General features: G+C 41.4%; 1 protein-coding gene across 1 annotated transcript in view; it reads right to left on the bottom strand.

Annotated features, from left to right (window-relative positions):
- UBAC2 (UBA domain containing 2) overlaps positions 1–10,932 on the bottom strand; it is an 86,487-nt gene extending 75,555 nt beyond the window's left edge. The window contains exons 1-2 of the mRNA XM_038126979.1: positions 10,776–10,932; positions 1,946–2,073 (exon numbers count right to left, since the gene is read on the bottom strand). Coding sequence (XP_037982907.1) covers positions 1,946–2,073; positions 10,776–10,806 — 159 coding nt within the window. The 5' untranslated portion in view covers positions 10,807–10,932. The remainder of the gene's footprint in view (positions 1–1,945; positions 2,074–10,775) is intronic.
- Between the last annotated feature and the right edge of the window lie 7,636 nt (positions 10,933–18,568).

The following is an 18,568-nucleotide window of genomic DNA, read 5'->3' as shown; positions in this document are numbered from 1 at the left end:
CACTATCCCATGTCAACATGCCCAATCTTAAACCCTAGCCTGAGTACCATCCCTCCTGAAGTCAAGACTGGCAGGGCCATGACCTTGCAGCTGAATATTTCATGCACTAACGGAGCAGCTCTCCCACAGACTATGAAAGGCTTCTAGCCTTACTGCTCTTTGCTTTAGCCAGCTTTAAAAAATGCATAGATATGATGTAATGAAGATCTTTTACACACAGCATCATCACTGCTCTTGAGGGCCCTCTGTATGGACACAATGGCCTTTTAGTTTTGGACAGCACATATTTTGCCTTCCAAATCAAATGTACTCTTCTTCAACTGTTCACTTGGATGTGTGTGCTCTCTACCAGCTTTAAGAAGTGCTAAAATCCAGCATCCAAAATGTTTGTCCATTCCCTGAAAAAATTCCTTTCCATTAAACACATCCTTGCAGGTGAATTTATTCTAAACAAAATTTCTTTTAAGAGTTGTCATTTGAATATTAGCACCAGACAGGAGCTAAACAATGTGTTCTCTCTGATGTCAGAGGTACTCAGTGATATAGTACATAGCTTGCTCCAAGGGCTGTGGCAATAAGTGAAACCATCTCATGAAATAAAAAATCCAAACTCACAAATTCCCCCAAAGCACCACAATAAAAGTGTCATAGCTTTTACGGATACTTGCAAGTGTTTATGGTTAAGACACAGTAGAGATGTTTTCTTTGAATAAAATGCAGCTAACTACTGTTTTTCAGCAGATCAAACATATGGAAAGAGAGGATTCCTCTGAAGACAAATCTCAAAACAAACAAATAAATCCCTAACCCACACAATTTCCATTTAAAACTTGAATAGTTTCTCAGACTTTTTCATTCTTCTCCCCAAATACTTGGCTGTAACATTTTTAAAAGGCAGACATCATTTCTGTATTTTCACTGCACTGCATCCAGCAAGATATGAGTAGTGCTCTTGCAGAGTTGTAATTTATTATTACAATAAAGCTCTTGTTTTTGACGAGAAAGATAACAGAGAGCACAACAGCAAAGAGCATCACTAGCTAGGTCTAATAATCTTTTCATGCTTACAGGCTACACAGCTGGCATCCTCAAAGACATTAATTTGACTACATACCTTTTGTTTGATGTAATTGTAAAATCTGTGGGGTAAGATAAACAGAGGCATTTGCTGACCTTTCTCCATTGAGCAGTAGTTTGCCACTTCCAAAAATGAAAAACATCCCAAAACAAAAACCCACAGAACTTATCTAATCACTTTTGAGTGCATTATTTCAACATTTAGAGCTGATACTATAGGATCCCTAATTAAATTTAAAATAAAATGTTACAAGATACAATACCTAAAAGATAGAGTATCTTAGTTTGAAACAGGAATGAGTATGAAATGAACCAATTCAGCCAGTTACTGAAGAGCATGACAAACTCCCCCATCATCTGTAATTTTCAATTTACAAGCAGCAGTTCTATTCAACCGGCAAAGTTTCCACAACTAACTAAAACAGTTAGAGAATGAAAATTATGGCCTCTGTTGTTAAAATAAATAATTTATATAATCAGCATGCCAAATCAAATTAGCCCTCTTCAGCCTCAAAAACAGGCACAATAAGATACTGACATTCATATCAAAATACTTATATTATTAAATGGGTTAAGTCACACTTCATGCACAGCAAGTTTACAAATTCCAATGCCTGAAAGGAAAAACAACAAAAACCAGTTTCCCAGAAAAGAAAAAGAAATTAAAAGCTATATTGATTGTTTCAGATCAGTTTTTGTCATGTTTTCCAAAAAGTAGCATACTGGGGTGATACAAAAAAAGATAAGAACAAGCTGGTCTATAGCAGTGAACAAAGGGAAAGAACCAGAGGACAAACAGACTGTGGGGGAAAATTGCATAGAAAACCACAGTTTGCAGTCTCTTCACACAAAGTGAACAGACTCTTACCTGAAAATCCTCTTTTACAGCTTGTAGGTTATACGCAAAGAACTTCTGATAATGTTGGAAGAGCAGAGTCAATAGAATCGAGATGGCACTTGGGACTAGTAACAAACTCTTTGACAAAGGCGCTTTATCTTAAAAACAAAACAAATAAACAATCAAACCATTTTAGAAAAAAGTCTTTCACATTCAAAAAGTGACATATTTAAACAGGTGATTGGAAGACATAATAGCAGTGACGCCATCTTGACTTTTTAGCTCAACAGCTTCCCAAGTTCTCAAAAACTTGCGAATAGATAGGAAGAACACACTAATCAAAGGGAATGTTTAGAGATATTAGTGACAGTTAAATATTAGCCAGATATTTTGTTTCCAACATTGTCTCATGAAATTACCTACAACTAAACCCAAGTTCTTTGCACCTACTGATGTCATGTCCTCCTATACTGCCCTCCTAAGGCTCACTTGCATTTCAGGAAATAAAATAATCACCCTTTTTTCTAGCAAAATATACATGCACATCTAGTTAAATACTTGTGTTTCCTTTGCATTAGGGATTAAGATTAGATTAAGATTAGCTTTTTCTTAGAGGCTATGAAGCAGGAATCACCTGAATAAACGGACTTTCTCACCACTGCACTTAGATCCACCATTCAAGGAAACATATCTAAGTCAATTTACATGATACTCATCTCCCTTCCATTCAATCATTACAATTATTCATAAAGAAATTACTAGAATCAGAAGATTTGTGAAATGTGAACTTCTTTCCTTCTAGGGACATGACTTTAAGAAAGGACACTCAGAAGAAAGCAAGCAAAGAACAGCGAAATCTGCAATACACATTTCTCATTTACTAAAATCTGCCAAATAGGATATCCAGCAGGAGCACAGTCAGCAATTCACCCTAACCTGTTGGTGTAGTTGATGCAATAAAACACAAACTCTTGCCCAAAAACTCAAGCCAACACAGAGACTCTGAAATATTATTTATTCTGTGACTTTTCTCCTTCTCACAAATGCAACCTGAATCACATTTACTTCCTGTCCCATCACATCAGCTGTGGCACAGAATCCATCCATTTTCAGACAACTGTTTTTGCAGGGTACTACAAAAATAGTTCTGTTGTCGTTCTTCTCATAATGTCATTCATTAATATAATAAAAGGAGCGATGAGATTACTTTAAATGTACTAATGGGGAGTAAAGAGCAGGAACACAGCAGGAACAAAACTGTATGAAATAGTACAATACAATAAACATTTACTAGCTGTCCAGATTAAAGTGAGTATCGTGAATGATTTTTTCAACATCTGCTGCACACTAGAACAGTGGTCTGCTGAAAGAAAAAGCAGATGGCAACAGGCACCAAAGAAAAGATTTTAATTATGGCACAATCCCACTGCCATCGAAAATATAGCTCTTGCTACATAGTTTAAGCATAATCCTCATCCAAGTATGAACTGATGACATCAAGAATTACTTTGATGGGCACAGTTAGCTGTTCACTGTCTTGAAGTCTGCAGTCTTCTGATCTTCACCATGGGAAGAAAACATCTCTCTACTTGTACTTAAAACTATTAATTCAGTCCACACCCATACCTTTGAGTTCATTGTTTAAACATGCAGTTTCCATTTAAGCAAATACGGCCTTGAAGAACCTCCCGTTTTTAGAAATTAGGCAGTGACTTGGATTTACACAGGTTGATGTTACTACTGTAAATATAAGCTCTACTTTTATGACTGTATGAGACACCTGGGTAGAAAGTCTGGCTGATTCTTTTTTTTTAATGCAAGAAAACTGTCCACATTTCAATCTACTATCTTTCCCTGGGTTTTTTTTTTTTTGTTTTTTTTCCCTCCAAAAATAAAGTCTATATTCTTTAGACATCCTTTTTTTTTAATTAATCATTCCTCTCATTCAGTTGGGCTTTTCAAAACCATCTGCAGCCATCAGAGTACTGTACAACACTGGGACAAAAAAGAAGCTGGAGCTTCCTGAAAGCTACTCTGTAGACAATGCACACACATATCCATTTGAAACCTCAAGTAATACTCCCAGAGTTAACTTAGTTAAATTAACATTTCTTAATGTAAAAAGGTCAATTTTATAATCAGGACACAGATTTTTGATACTTGGAAGTACAGCCTAACTCCAAAGAATTGTAATAGTCACAACAGTAAACATTTGTGAATCAAAGTTTGATAAAAATTGTTATTTTACTATATTTTAAATTTAAATTGTTATTTTACTATATTTTACTAAATGCATTTACATTATTTCATTGACTTTAGGAAATTTTCACAAGAACTAATTAATCCTATAAAATTTATCACATAAGGATCACATTACCACAGACACACATGAGAACAAAGTCTCTAGATATCCCACCATGACTATATTTTTCTATACAGTTTTAATATGTAGATTTTACTGCAATCCTTTTATTAGATCATTTTTACATTACAGGTAATATACACTGAAATACTTCATCCTATCAAGTTAATTGCTAATTTGAATGCTTTCAAAAATATCCAACCAACAGAACCATATCTGTTTTCTCCAAAAGTGTGAACACACATTTTTATTGGGAGCCTCCTTTTAGCTTTCAGCTTAGACGCTTTAAACCCTGATACAGGAAAAAAATACTTATTATAAGACATGTCATCAAGTGAAAAACCACAGAAGCACCTAACCCATGAATCTGACTGTCACCCACAGGAAACATCACATGAGTGATGAAAATTTCTACTCTCCAGCTTCTCATAATGTCATTATGGTTGAGAAGTTTATTCTTGTCTCACGAACTTGAAAAATAAAATAATGCATCCTCTGAAATTCTTTTTCCAAATGTTTCACTGCACAGTGTAGCAGTTTGCTTTATCGCTCAACAGCATATAGAACCTTCTTGAGGACTGCTGTGAGGTCGTGGGGAAGGAACAACCTTCCCACTACTGTGGAATGCCTCAAGCATGCCAGACCAAAAATGACAACAATGCCAGATTTTGCACAATCGGGCATTCTAATATCCAAGTCAAATTCCTTACTTACAATGCAAAGGTAAAATTTAGAAAGCAGAATCCTAATCCAATGAATGTGCAAGCATGGATGAGATGGAAATAGTTACCACAAACCTACCAGGGCACCAGTCTGCTGGCAGCACCAATGCAAATGTTCACCACAAGGAGAAAACACGTTGTCTTAATACCACATAGAGAAAAAAGAATGAAAGGATAAACCCTCATTTTTGACCTTGAAAGTTAAAATATATCAAATACTGTCTTCAAAGATCTTGGAATAAATCTGCGATCCCGAAGTGCTCCTTAAGTGGCATTTCTTTCAAACAACAGGCAGGTATCGCGCTGGTGCTGCAACACATCTACTGAGCATCCACCTAAGCACCCAGAGAAATTTTGTTAATAACCAGCAGAATATGCCCACACTATGATGAAGAGCAAGGAATCAGTTTCCACTACAGATCTTTGCTTCTTCCTGGTGCAATGGAGCAGTTCTCCCCCAAAATTGCCCTCATAATCTCATGGGCAAGTGTCCCAACCTTCATGCTACCAACTGTGCAATGTGAAGCTGATCCTAAAATGTGACAAAGTGAGAAAACCACTTCTAAGCCTCCACATTCCACCCCTGCACTTACTACAAAGCCCACAGATCCTCTTCTTCCACAACCTACTACTCTGCTGGTTGCCAGTGCCTCTCTTACAGTAGAGAAAGTGAAGGATACAGGTGTCCATCAGTCACAAACAGAGGGGGAGGTTTATGGCACAACTGCCAGAGTTGCAGCTTCAGAAATCACCACTGCACTAATGGCAAGAATGAGAAGATACAGCAACAGCTACAGTTTTTGAAATTGTTTCCTGTCCCTGCCTGTTCACTACTCACAGATGAAGAGACAGCAGATGGGCATAGCAAAACAGGCAGCCAGACCAAGCTACTGCTGCAGAAGAGCTCTTGCAGGAACAGCTTCACCCCCTGAACTGCTACTCCAGGCTCAGGACTCAAGTGTTGACTTAGGAGAAGATCCCATTGCCGGTTGATGTGAAGTGAAGAGCCGGCTGATGAGCAGCGGCTGCAGAAGTTCAAATTAGCTCAGGGCAATTTTGGTGGGGATCCCTACTGAGCTTACACCACAGCTGCACAAAACATGCTGTGTAACAGCTCTTTTTTTTCACTATCACCTGCAAATTTCCCAAACCCAGCTGCTATAAGGCAGGCATGTCACTTTCAAACAGACAATTAACTACTGGGGGCTACTATGGCACAAAATACCCGCAAAACAGTTTTGAAATGCTTATACACAAGATCTGTGAATTAAACCATAACTGATACACAACTGAATCCACAGTACTTCCCAAATGCACTTATGGCATCTACATTTTGAGTGGTTGTTTTTCCTGCATTAAACCATCATGCAGCTATCAATCTACTGTATTCCAAGACCAATGCAAGAACCTGCAGTGGGCTCACCAACTAGCAGTGATGTTAGTTTGCAAGAGAAAACAGTAAGAGTTTCACTGCAGGAAGAGATATTCACCAAATGCTTCTGAATTCAATCCAGAAGCTGAAAGGTGAATAATATTAGTATTAAGAAAGTAAACAGTGAAACCTGTGATCATGCTTTAAATCTATTTTTTAAAGGCACAGGCAAGACCGTTATCAAACCACTCACCTATATATTTACTGTTTAGAAAACTGTTAGGTGTAGCCTAGGTCACAAACTATTTTAAAAAAGGAGATACAAAAAGAAAAAAAAACAAAAAAAACACCTTTGTTTCTAAAAGCAATACTTGAAATAGAAACTGAATCAGGTTGAAAGTATCAAAAATATTTACCCCATTCAGCAAACTTTTCTTCCTTCCAACCAGACAGAGATATCACCATACTACTTTTAGTATACACTGTCAGAAATATCAGGTATGGCCACACTGCAAGACCATATGGAGATCCCCACACGCACTTGAAATGAAATGAGCTAGCTCTGCAGAAGCAGAATAGCCACAGTTTTGTGGCCTTCAATGCTGTGCTGCTTCGAGGGCTCATGCTAACCAGGCTGCGCAGGGGCATGCTGATGTACAAGCTAATTTGCTTTCCCATATAGTACTGTACTGCATAATACTGTTATGCACAAGTCTTATGTATTCAGTACATGCTTCATTTTTCCTTCAGTCATACCCCAAAGCATTAATTTACACAGCTTTATTATTTTCCTGACGCCTCTGCACAACAGAGTTCAGTCCTGCCAGTTATGCAAGCAGAGGAGCACAGAGATCCCTCCTTGCCTTGGGGATTTTTAACAAATTGCTAGCGCTGCACTACAAGGTTCACAGAGGTAAAAGCCTAAGTTGCACTGGTGAGTTCAAAGGGTTCTCCTCGCTCCTACTACAAGAAATAGCTTGTGTGCAGTAGTCAAAGCAGTCAAATATTTTTCAGATGTTACAAGTGTATATGCTTTACAAGATGGACTCAAATTTTACCTTAATAATGACTAACTCTTAACAGACTTTCCTACTAGACTCCTGTGCAGTACATAAACAGCATGAAGAATATTGGGAGGGAATATCACAATGTCTGCAGAAAAGTTTTGTGTTGGTCTAACTGGTTTAAACTGTTGGTAAGGCCTTTGTATCCTATAAGGGAAAGTCTTCCTCTGTACCTTTGCTCCTGGGACGCAGCCTCGTGGCAAACTAAGCAGCACTACAGTAAAGCAAACAGCCAGGCCATCCACACACTCATGTGAGCCTTTGCAGAACTGCTCAAGTGTTTCAGCAGCACTGTACACGGGACCGAAGCTGCCAGCAGATTGCAGCACAAGCAACCAGCCTGGGTCTGGCACCACAGCCCAGCTGCCAAGCACACCTAAAGCCAGGCGCTGCCAGGATGCCCCCTGAGCACACTGCAATGCCCTCTGACAAGTCGGCTCAGCTGGGTTAGTGTTCTGATAAGCCATTTGCATATGTCTGCACTGTGGCTCTTACTAGTACCCAGAGCCACTGGCTCTTCTTTCCAGAGCATACCAGCTCCTCCACTATTCCACATAACAGAAACAGTTTCCACAGCAGAGGCAAACTATCTTTGTTCTTCTAGAAGGCGGTGTCCTTTGTTTCCTGGCTTTACTGTCTCACAGTTGTACCATGTACCAGGTATGTTTATTTTTACATCTCCTTGTCCCAGCATTATAGATGTTAGTCTGCCAGAGGTGGCACAGTAGGCTGCAGGAGCCTTCAGTGTGACCTGGCACGATCATTCTTATTGCTGCTGGAACAGGTGTCCCCTTATTTTATTCAGGGTCACTGATACAGGTCACTGATATTGACATTGCCCTCTGCCAGAGGTTCCCAAGCCCCAGGGGCAGAACACACGCTTACAGTTCCCTGATACAACATCAGGCACCAACTCATTAACTACCTGAACCATCAGATTCTGTGCATCACTGACAGAATCGCACACCCCTGCTGCTACTGCAGCAACTTCTGCTACACACACAGAAACAACTCTTAGGGCAGAGGGACACCCGAGACTGCCACAGTTGTGCCCTAGGTGAGCACATGTCACTGCACCTAAATCCATGCCTCTACTGGAGTATGTCAGTGCACCCGTACCAGCCAAATCCTACTGTAAAAATCTACTTTAGGTCAACAGGTAAGTTCAGTAAGAACATATGTTGTATTTATTGAGAAGGAAAAAAAAAAAGCACAACACTGAGTATGGAGCTGTGTTAAGGAAGGTTTAGGCTAGAAAGGTTCTTTACCTAGAGAGTGACCAGGCACTGGAACAGGCTCCCCAGGGCAGTGATCACAGCACCAGCCTAACGAGTTCAAGAAGCATTTGGACAATGCTCTCAGGCACATTACGTGATTCTTGAGCTGTTCTGTGCAGGGCTAGAAGCTGGACTTGATAATCCTTGTGGGTCTTTTCTAGATCAGGACATTCTACGATTTTCTTTCTGCAGAATGACATATTATCTAGGCTTTTTTCCCTACCACCTATATGCTTCTTATGACAACCATTTCCCACTCATCCTTCTGATGGATCAAACCTGGAAAAACTTGTAAATACTGACCATGACTTTCCACCCATTCAGTCTAACAAGGATACTTTTCCTCCTCCATTCTTTCTCATAGAATTATACAAGGACACATGCCATTGAAAGGTCCCTCTACAGTATCTACTGCGGGGCACAGGGAAAGATGAAAAATCACGAGCTGCAAATCAAGGTACAGTATTATCAGATCCATCTGAAAAAGACTCTTCCTTTCTTTGGATTCCTCATACAAAATACAGCTACAACTAATATCACTTTTTAAATGCCAGAATTATTCCCTCCTAGTCAGAGGATGCTTTCACACTCAAACTGATTTCACAGAATCAATTAAGTTAGAAAAGGCCTCTGAGATCATCAAGTCTAACCTCTGCCCAAACATCATCTTGTTGACAAGACCATGGCACTGAGTGCCCCATTCCAGTCTTTTCTTAAACACTTCCAGGGATGCCAACTCTACCACCTCCTTGGGCAGCCCATTCCAGTGTCTAATTATCCTTTCTGTGAAGAAATTTCTCCCAGTGTTTAACCTGAACCTCCCCTGGTACAGCTTGAGGCTAAATTCTCTGTCATCTCCTGTCACTGGTTACCTGTGAGAAGAGGGCAACCCTCACTTTGCTTCCTTTCAGGTACTTGTAAAGACTGATAAGATCACCCCTGAACCTCCTTTTCTCCAGGCAAAGCAACCCCAGCTCCCTCACCTACTCCTCATAGGACATGCATTCCAGATGCTTCATCAGCTCCACTGCCCTTCTCTGGACATGCTACAGCACCCCAATGTCCTTCCGAAATTGAGGGGCACAGAACTGGAGACAGTACCTGAGGTGTGGCCTCCCCAGTGCTGAGTACAGAGGGACAATCACAGCCCTGGTCCTGCTGGCCACACTATTGCTGACAGAGGCCAGGATGCCGTTGGCCTTCTCAGTCACCTGGGCACACTGACTCATGTTCAGATGGCTGTCAACCAAGCACCAGATCGTTTTCCTGCAGGCAGTTTTCCAGCCACTCTTCTCCAGATCGGTAGTGCTGCCTGGGGTGGTTGCCACCCAAGTGCAGGACCCGGCACCTGACCTTTTTGAACCTCCTACTGCTGGGTCTGGGCCCATTGATGCAGCCTGCTCGGACAGCTCTGCAGAGCCCTCCTGCCCTTCAGCAGACGGACGCTCCCTCCCATTCTGTAAGGAGCACGCAGTTAGTCAGCAAAGCTTGGACTGAGCACTTGTCCTCGCCTGCTCTTAGGACTGTGGTGCCCAAGTCCACACCGCAGCCAGGTCAGCTCCTCACTGCTGCTTCCAGACGCTGCAGATCCTGTGTCCTGTAAAACAAGCTCAGAGCCAGCCCCAGATACCTGCGAAGTCAGTTCAGGTAGCAGCGGGACATGGAATTATTTACATGTGCTGGGCGTAAAAATAAAGCGAAGCAGAGCTAGGGGCACGTCAGTCGTTACGTTTGCCTTATCAATACACTGGTCTTAAAAAACAAGTTTAATTTCACATTTAGAAAAGAGGAGTTTTTTTGCTTTTCGTGATACGTGTCTTGGCACGGAAATCTTTATCGATGTATGCAAGTACATATAAACACACAGAGAGACACGGACACACACGGACAGACAGACACACACACAGACACACCCGCGGCTCCTCCCGCCGTCACGGAGTTTAAAAGTCCAGCCAAGAGAAGACCGAAGCCAGCGGCTCCCCCGGGGCCGACGGCGGCAGCGCCGCCCGCGCTCCCACCCCTGGCCGCCGCCCTCCCCGGACCGCGGCGGGGCCGGTACTCACAGAACCCGTTGGAGCCGGTGCTGGTGAACATGGCAGCGGCCCGGCCCGGCCCGGCCGGCGGGCGCGGCTGGCGGAGCCCCCGCGGTCGGGCAGCCCCTGAGGAGCCGCGGCGGGCCGGGGCCGGGGCTGGGGCTGGGGAGGGCTAAGGCGGCCGCGATGGGCCAAACGCCGCCGCCAGGCGACCGGGCGGCGCCCCCTGCCGGGCCCGCCGGGCGAGCGGGGGGGCGCGGGCGGCGCTCGGCGTGCGAGTGTTGTCTGTAATTATTGCTCTGTCTTCAGAAACGGCGAGAACTTCTTTCACTGAGGGTGGCAGAGCACTGGGACAGGCCGCCCAGGGAGGGCGTGGGGTCTCCCTCTCAGGACGCGTTCAAAACCCACCTGGGCACTTTCCCGTGTCACCTGCTGCAGGTGACCTTGCCTCGGCTGGGGCGTTGGACTCATCGATCTCCACAGGCCGCTGCCAGCCCTAACTATTCTGGGATTTCGTGGTTCAACAGGATTTAAATTTTAAATCTTAGGTGCCCTGAGGAAGCCTGACTCCTTACCCTTGGGAAATCTGTGGCCCTCGAGGCTCACCCTGATTTGGGGAGTGCAGCAGGTAAATGTCTCATTAGGAGCCGTGGGTAAGCTGTCATTGCGGCTAACGGAGACAGAGTCAATACAGACAGCAGAGTTTGCAGAGATTTTCGGGTGGCCGAATGAAGGTGTCTGCTCTCGGATCCAATTAATTCCTCCCCAGGCTCCACCAAGGGACATTGAACAGATCACCACGAGCTCTGATGGCACATCAGACTCCAGCTCTCTAACAGCATGGTAGGCACCCAAAATGAGGTGAGCCAAATTCCCGATTTCATAGGAGATATGGTATCATAAGGCTGAAACTATTAGAGCACCAAATTTCAATGGTATTTTCAATGAAAATGTAGAACTCAGACTTTACTGAAATAAGTCATGCTAGCCATTTGAAAAGGTGACAGTGCTTTGCAGCACAAGGTGTGTGCGCTTTGTGTTCATGTGGTGATGGAACTGTGGAACTCAAAGTCACATTTACCTTACTGCAGAACAAGACTGAAAACAAATGCCACTCTGGAACTGCAAAATATGACTTGTCAGCTCGGTAACAATTTTTAAGCAGGCAACCAATAATAAAAAAAAATTTAGGTAAGTAATATATTTCTTATATTCTGTAAATTTTGTAATATACCATAAAGTGCATTTTAATATTTGCATTCAAGTGCAACTATTAACTAGCACTCAGAAATGCTGAGTTCCTGAATCTTTGTAAACATAATCTCTTAAACGCTGCCAAGGGGACATAAAAAGACCTTTTGCTTTGGTCCACAATGACTTCACCTAAGATCAGCATATCAGCATGTCTTTTTAAAATGGCCAATTTCCAGCACTAACTTCAGATTTGTGTTGCTCACTTGTCCTCTCTGTACAAGGCCCGCATCAGGCAGGTGGGATTGGGACTCACAATCCGCTCACAGAGCAGGAGGTACGTCTAAACCAGCCAGGAGGAAGAGACAAAGAGATAGCACATTGGAAATCCTCACTTATCCCAAGCTGAGGTTCTTTCCTTCGAAAAGAATCTAAATTGGATTCACAGCATGAAACCCATCCATACTTTGTGTCTTTGGCCACAGACAACCGGCTTACTCTCTGCTGTTAAAGCACAGCTGGAAGAAATGATTTGCTACAGAAATTTTCCTTCTTTCTTTCAAATGTAAATGACTCTGGCTGCTGCATGCTACATATGCAAACTCTGTCTTGCCAGTGTACTGCTGAATGCCTGTAACCACACAAAAGTGACAGGCAACCCTCATTTCTAAGGAATGGAAGGTAAATAAGGAGGTGCAAAGCTTGTAATAGCTCCAGCGTGAAACCTCTTTGGGAAAAGCTTGGGTGTCTCCTGAAGCTTTAGGGTTCTAATGGCTTAATTAGGTAAGGTACTCATGGCTTAATTAATTACCATTTTGAACTTTTTTGACTAACCTCCACTTAAGGTAATTAAGCCTTTTTGTGGATCTGGCTTTACTATAGGTGAGGATAAAACCTGAAAACTTTTCCAGTATTGCCTGTGTAATAGGTTTAGGAATGTTGTTTCAGTGCTGAAGATAAAGCTTGCTTTTTTTTTTTTTTCTTTTCACAGTCTCAGAGATTCGAGTGATAATCATTATTTAGAAGTTTACATTCCTAAGAGCCAAGACCTAGTATTTTTCTGTTTTATAGGCTCTGTTTTGAAGATTTCCCTAGATTGATGTCCTGCAAGGTAATCATATTAGAGGGATTCTCCTCTGCCACGTCAGGCACTGGAATTGGATTCAAGTCATAATCACTGAACATACTAGAGACTTAGGCACGTATTCCACTCAATGAGGATGCATTTGGGAAATGTTTAAGGGCCATTTTGAAAGCAGCTCTGTGGACTTGTTATCATTGACAGAGACAGCGGAGCTGGAGGAGTAGCAATAGCTGGCAAGCGTCTCCCAACAGCAAACCAAAACCTTGCAGATTTGTCAATACTGCTGGAATACAGGCAGCTGGCTCTCGATCTATTTGCTGCTATCTTGTAAATGTCTACAAATACATTACAGAGTCTGTGGAACCCCTGATGTTTTTATCCCTTGGTTTGTTTTTTTTTTTTTTAGTTATTCTGTCAATATTTCTGAGATTACAGCAGATGAGATCCACTATGTATTTTTGAGAAAACTGCACAACCCTTGATAATAATTATGGTTTCACATACTGATTGAATAGTAGAGGAAATGTAGTTTTTGCCCTCAGAGTGCCAAGCAGAGAGGTATTTTTATCACAACTCCATTGCTGTCAACTGGTAGCGTGTCATAAGAATTAAGCAAATTATTTGCATTGTTGCAGTATACAGTGTTGACTACTTTGGAGTTAAATGAAATCATCAGTCCTCATGCTTGTCTTGGAACATATCCCAGAATAGGAAGGCTAGCACTTATCTACTAATCTACTCAGAACAAGCTTAGAAGGCTTTGACACTGCTCAAATGTCAGCTTGAATATCTCCCATTTGTTTATTACATCTAGTTAGTGGGGTCAATGGGGCATGGTCAAAAGAAAGTTATTTAAATTTCCTGCTCAAAAGAAAATCCCAGGAGACTGAAATTTAGATTTCTAACTATTTTCTAACATGATTAGTTTGCTTTCTTCTCTGAACTTGTGATGTTTCTGAAGCAATTCTTAATTACTAAATAATCTCCAACAGTCAGATGCTCCTCTGGCAGATAGAATGAAGAACAGCAGCAGAGTAAAACAGGGTGGAAATGTAACACCTTGCCTAGGAGTTTTCTGACTAAAGTCAGTGCAAGTTAATGATTCTGCAGGTTAATTGCAAGTGTTCTCTGTCTCTTTGACGTCTAGGGTTCCCATGGCATTCATAGCAGCTCTTGCAGTTATTAAAATTACCTGGAATATTAACAAATACATAGAGAAGTTAATGCTAAATTTAATGATTTCAGTAACTTCTCCCTCCAAAACTTTGTATTCAGTTACAGAAGATGTTAAGGAAAACAGTTGTGCAACACACATGCCCTGCAGTGAAAAATTCAGCAGCAGTGCTGCTTGCTGATAGCAGCTTGCATAGCAACAGGAGGAAGGACAGAAGGCAGAGACTCACTCTGCTGAAATCAGACTGATTTGACCTGTACCTTTCCAAAATTAGTGAATTTCTCTCACTCCTTCAGAAGTGAACAATCTTTGTACTGCCTCAGACCTCCTGTCCTCTTAAAGTCTAGTGTGATCAATTTATTACATAGTTTTGGGTTTTTTTACTGGAGCTAGAAGATACAGAATCAGTTCTTTCCATGTAGAGCTGGTAGGCGTACAGTTAATAAGAAGTAATGGAGTGGCTGAAGGAATATTGGGCTTTGTAGATTATTTTTGCAATTGTATTTGCATCACACTATTATAAAAAAAAATTAGAATACTCAAACATGTTCAATTAGTTAAGGTTCTAGCCATGAGATTTTTTGCAAAACTTAAAATGCCATGTTAAACCTGAATGCATGCCATGTCAGTGTCTGGTGACATGAATGTGGGCAGCTATTGCTTCAGTTACTCACACATCACTGTCTTGTTTTTCAGCTGGACCCCCTGAATGGCAGGCAGTGATAGTGCAGTACCAGCTTAAGGTACTGGCTTATCTGGAGCTGAGCCACATACACTTTTACACTGCAGGTCTTACCCATCACTTCCCTTTTAACCATCAGTCAGCCATGTGATCCTAAGCACAGGCACCAAATGCACCCATAGTTTGGCATCTCTGTGTTTAAGGTGCAGCACCAAGCACTTGATCAGCAGCTTGGTCTCTAAGTACTTGTGAAACACTGCCTAAAGGTACTTAAATTCCGTGTCACATTTATTTTCAATAAATTTATTTCAGTAAAGGTTGAGATCCTGTGAAAAACAAGAACATATGGCAGGCATAACCAGGAACCAGATCCTAATACAAACATACTGGGAAAGCAAGGTTAAGATAGAATATTAAAAACACAGATTAAAATCAACAATTAAGAAGCATCAGAATCAATCTGCCTATGTTCATGTTTTATTTCACTTAGATGAGACTTCTTGTGAGAATTAAAACTGTACTGGTCTGACTGCCCTTGTTTGAGCAGCTGTCGCTGCATTTTAGATCACTCATTTGAAGGCCATTAATTTACTGCGAAGTAAATTGTGAAACATAGTAAGCATTAGCAAAATGATGATGTTTAAGCATAGTGCTCAGAAGACCCAATTAAGGAATCCATTAGGAGGGCAAATAATTATGTATCGCATTGCATAACACAATGTACTTTGCATATCTGTGCTCTCTGATGCATACGAGAGATCAAGCACTAGTCATCTATTTCAGACTGAATTTATGTCAAAGAGTACCTTTGAGATCTGGAGCATATGCTAAATTACCCAAGATAACTATCAGTAATACAAAAACACTAGAGCCTTTAAGATGCAGAAAATTATTTGCATAGTTCCACACAGGTATGACTGTGCTGAAATTGCCTATACTGAAAATCAGATGTTAGAAGATATTTATAAGGTTTTTGAAGGCCTTCCTTCTCCCTGATAGCTACCCATATTTCTCTGTTTCTCAGATATTCTCACCCTCTTGCTTCACATCCATATTGTAATTCTATCTGTGTATCTCCACACAGTGCAAAGATTATTAATCACCTATGTTTACACTTGGAGGCAAACCTGTGTTTAAGGGAATACCTGATGAGCCACATCATGATGTTATCAGGCCTGCAGCATAACCCTGCTAAGAGATTAAAAAAACCAATAAAGCTTTTAGCAGTTCTCATTATCTCATTTGTATTTAAATTCGAAAGTGAAGGAATAGTCTTGTCTTTTTTTCACCTAATTACTGAAAACAGCAGAAGTTCATGTTCATATAATTTTATTGAAACACAATGATCTCTCAGAAGACCTAGCAAAAGAATAAGGCGTGTTCATCTCAGCAGTGTACTTGCACAATATTTGCAATAGAAATATGTACACCTACAGGAAATAAGCATTCCCAGGTTTTTTTTCTCCTCCATAAATGTTGGTAATGGCAAAGTTAGGTGTCAAAAAGCTTTAGCATACAAAAGTGTAAAATGTTGCCCAGCTGTGTCCTTTAAATCACCATCAGAAAACCAAACTGCTTTTCATTATCAGAAAGAGGAACTACTGTAAAAACAATCAGTGTATTCATAAATAATGTTAGGTATAGTAGGGCTATTAAAATCATAGAAAATACAGTTTATTATAATTATTCTTGATTCTTTGCTATACTCTTTCCAGTATGGACCATTATATGTTTGTTGCTAACAGATATTGTAATGCTAGGTAGATTTCTAAAACTGAAGATTGGATCTAGTCAGAGACTGAAATATAAAACTCACTAAATGCAAAAATTGGCATTCTTACTGCATAATTGCCTTCTCTGCACATGGGAAGTATGTCTTGTTTTACTTGCTGAACACAATTTAATATACTTCAAACATTTCTAAAATACCTAGAGCGCTTTATAAATTGGAGTGCTATAAAAATCTGTGGTTGTGGGGCTAGTTGTAGTAGAAATCACCAACAGTGGCAAAGAAATCTTTCCGGGCATGATGACTCACTCAGATGCCGTTTTGGGCTCTTCCTCACCTCACCCAGGAGGTGGGACAGTGACACTTTCCAGTCAGCTGGCACCTCAGTGAGAGCAGTTTGCCACTGAGCTCCCAGGGCAGACTTGACTGGGGTGTTAAACCAGAGGAACAATTCGTGTCACCACAATTTTCAAAGTAAACCCCAAAACGCCTGGGTGATGAAGCTTCCAGGGAATCTTCCCACATGGCCTTCAGCCTGGACAGACCAGCCTGGGCTGCAAGCCTCACTGCTCTTGGGTGGCTCCTCTAAGCAAATGCAGCTGCACTGAGGAAAAATGAGACAGCAATTGGGAATTCATTGCAAGAGGAGGAACTGGAAAGCCCTATTTGAAGAGTATTTTCCTTTAGTATTTTAATATTTTCTATTTTACATGTGCTGGAGCTCTTGCCACAGACTCCTCTGGGAACACAGGCAGTGTTGGGTAGCTGGTAGCTGGAGCCCAGACATGTCCTCCTGGCTCATATATTGATCTGGCAGTTGTGCTAAAGGTTGAGGCCATTTTTGGCCCTTAAGAAATAGTAATGAAATACTAAATTTGCTCATACTAAAGCTCAAGTTTATTGCTTTGTTCCTACTGTAAACTAAGTTAGCAAACTTTTCAAGTGGGAGAAGAATAAACCAGCAAAGTCAATACACTTCTTTATACATACCAGACATGCATTCACTGCAGCATTTGTTCCTTAGGTATGTATTTGCTCTCTGAGTATTCATACTAGTAACTATATATTTTCCACATAAGTCACGTTACACAGGTGACAAGAAAGGGTTAGTACACATATTTCATGAATACTGGGCAGGACAGTGCTGTTGATTAATTTTGTATGTGAATGTAAATTGTGAAGAAAGTTTTCTCAGCCATTCTTCTATGGTTTTGATTTCAGATTTCACGGTAGTTAGTCCTTCCACAACAGCATGGTTGAGGTCTCAGTACAAAATTATCTGAACTTACTGTGCAGTCAATACGAGTAAGAGCTGATATGTTTGTGTATACAGGAGAAGCAGCTTTTCAGCTTAATTCAGCATCAATGATTTCGCTGGTGACATGTACATTTGGGGGCAAAAATTAACCCTTTGTATCCTAGGCTGCCTCACACAAACCCCAGACATTTTGCTTGCTTTTAAGTTAATTGCTTTCTTCTGAAGGTCATGTAGATAGACACCATGCCCAGGAAAAGCACCAATTTGGGGCTTAAGTATCTGCGTTTGATGCAACACTTGAGATGCGTCAGTACATTTTGCTGTAAAACAGGAAAGAAAAAAAAAATGCAACAAAAAAAAAAAAGAGCATGTCAGCCCCAGGTGATTTATGGCCTGATTCACAGTGCCCTGAATTCATCAGCCAGAAGCCTGCTATGTTTTCAGCAGACTTTGGCTCAGATGGGTGCCCTTTAAACTTCCAAACCGCAGACAGTGCAGCAGCAAGCTGGGGCAGATGGAAAGTGGCCGTCACAGCCGGGATGATTCAGGGAGCAGATGGGCTCTGCCGCGCTCCGGCTTTGTTCTGAGAGGGGAGCGGGAGGACACGGAGCTGACATCCACTGGGAGGCCGCCTTTGCTCTACATGGATGGCGATGGCATGAATGGAGATACTAAGGCGAGAACAAAAAGAGAGAGGAAGGGAGC

The sequence above is a fragment of the Motacilla alba genome, chromosome 1 (assembly GCF_015832195.1).
Source record: "Motacilla alba alba isolate MOTALB_02 chromosome 1, Motacilla_alba_V1.0_pri, whole genome shotgun sequence".
Lineage (NCBI taxonomy): Eukaryota > Metazoa > Chordata > Aves > Passeriformes > Motacillidae > Motacilla > Motacilla alba.
The sequence above is the reverse complement of the archived record's forward strand: the minus strand, read 5'-3'. Positions and strand labels throughout refer to the sequence as shown.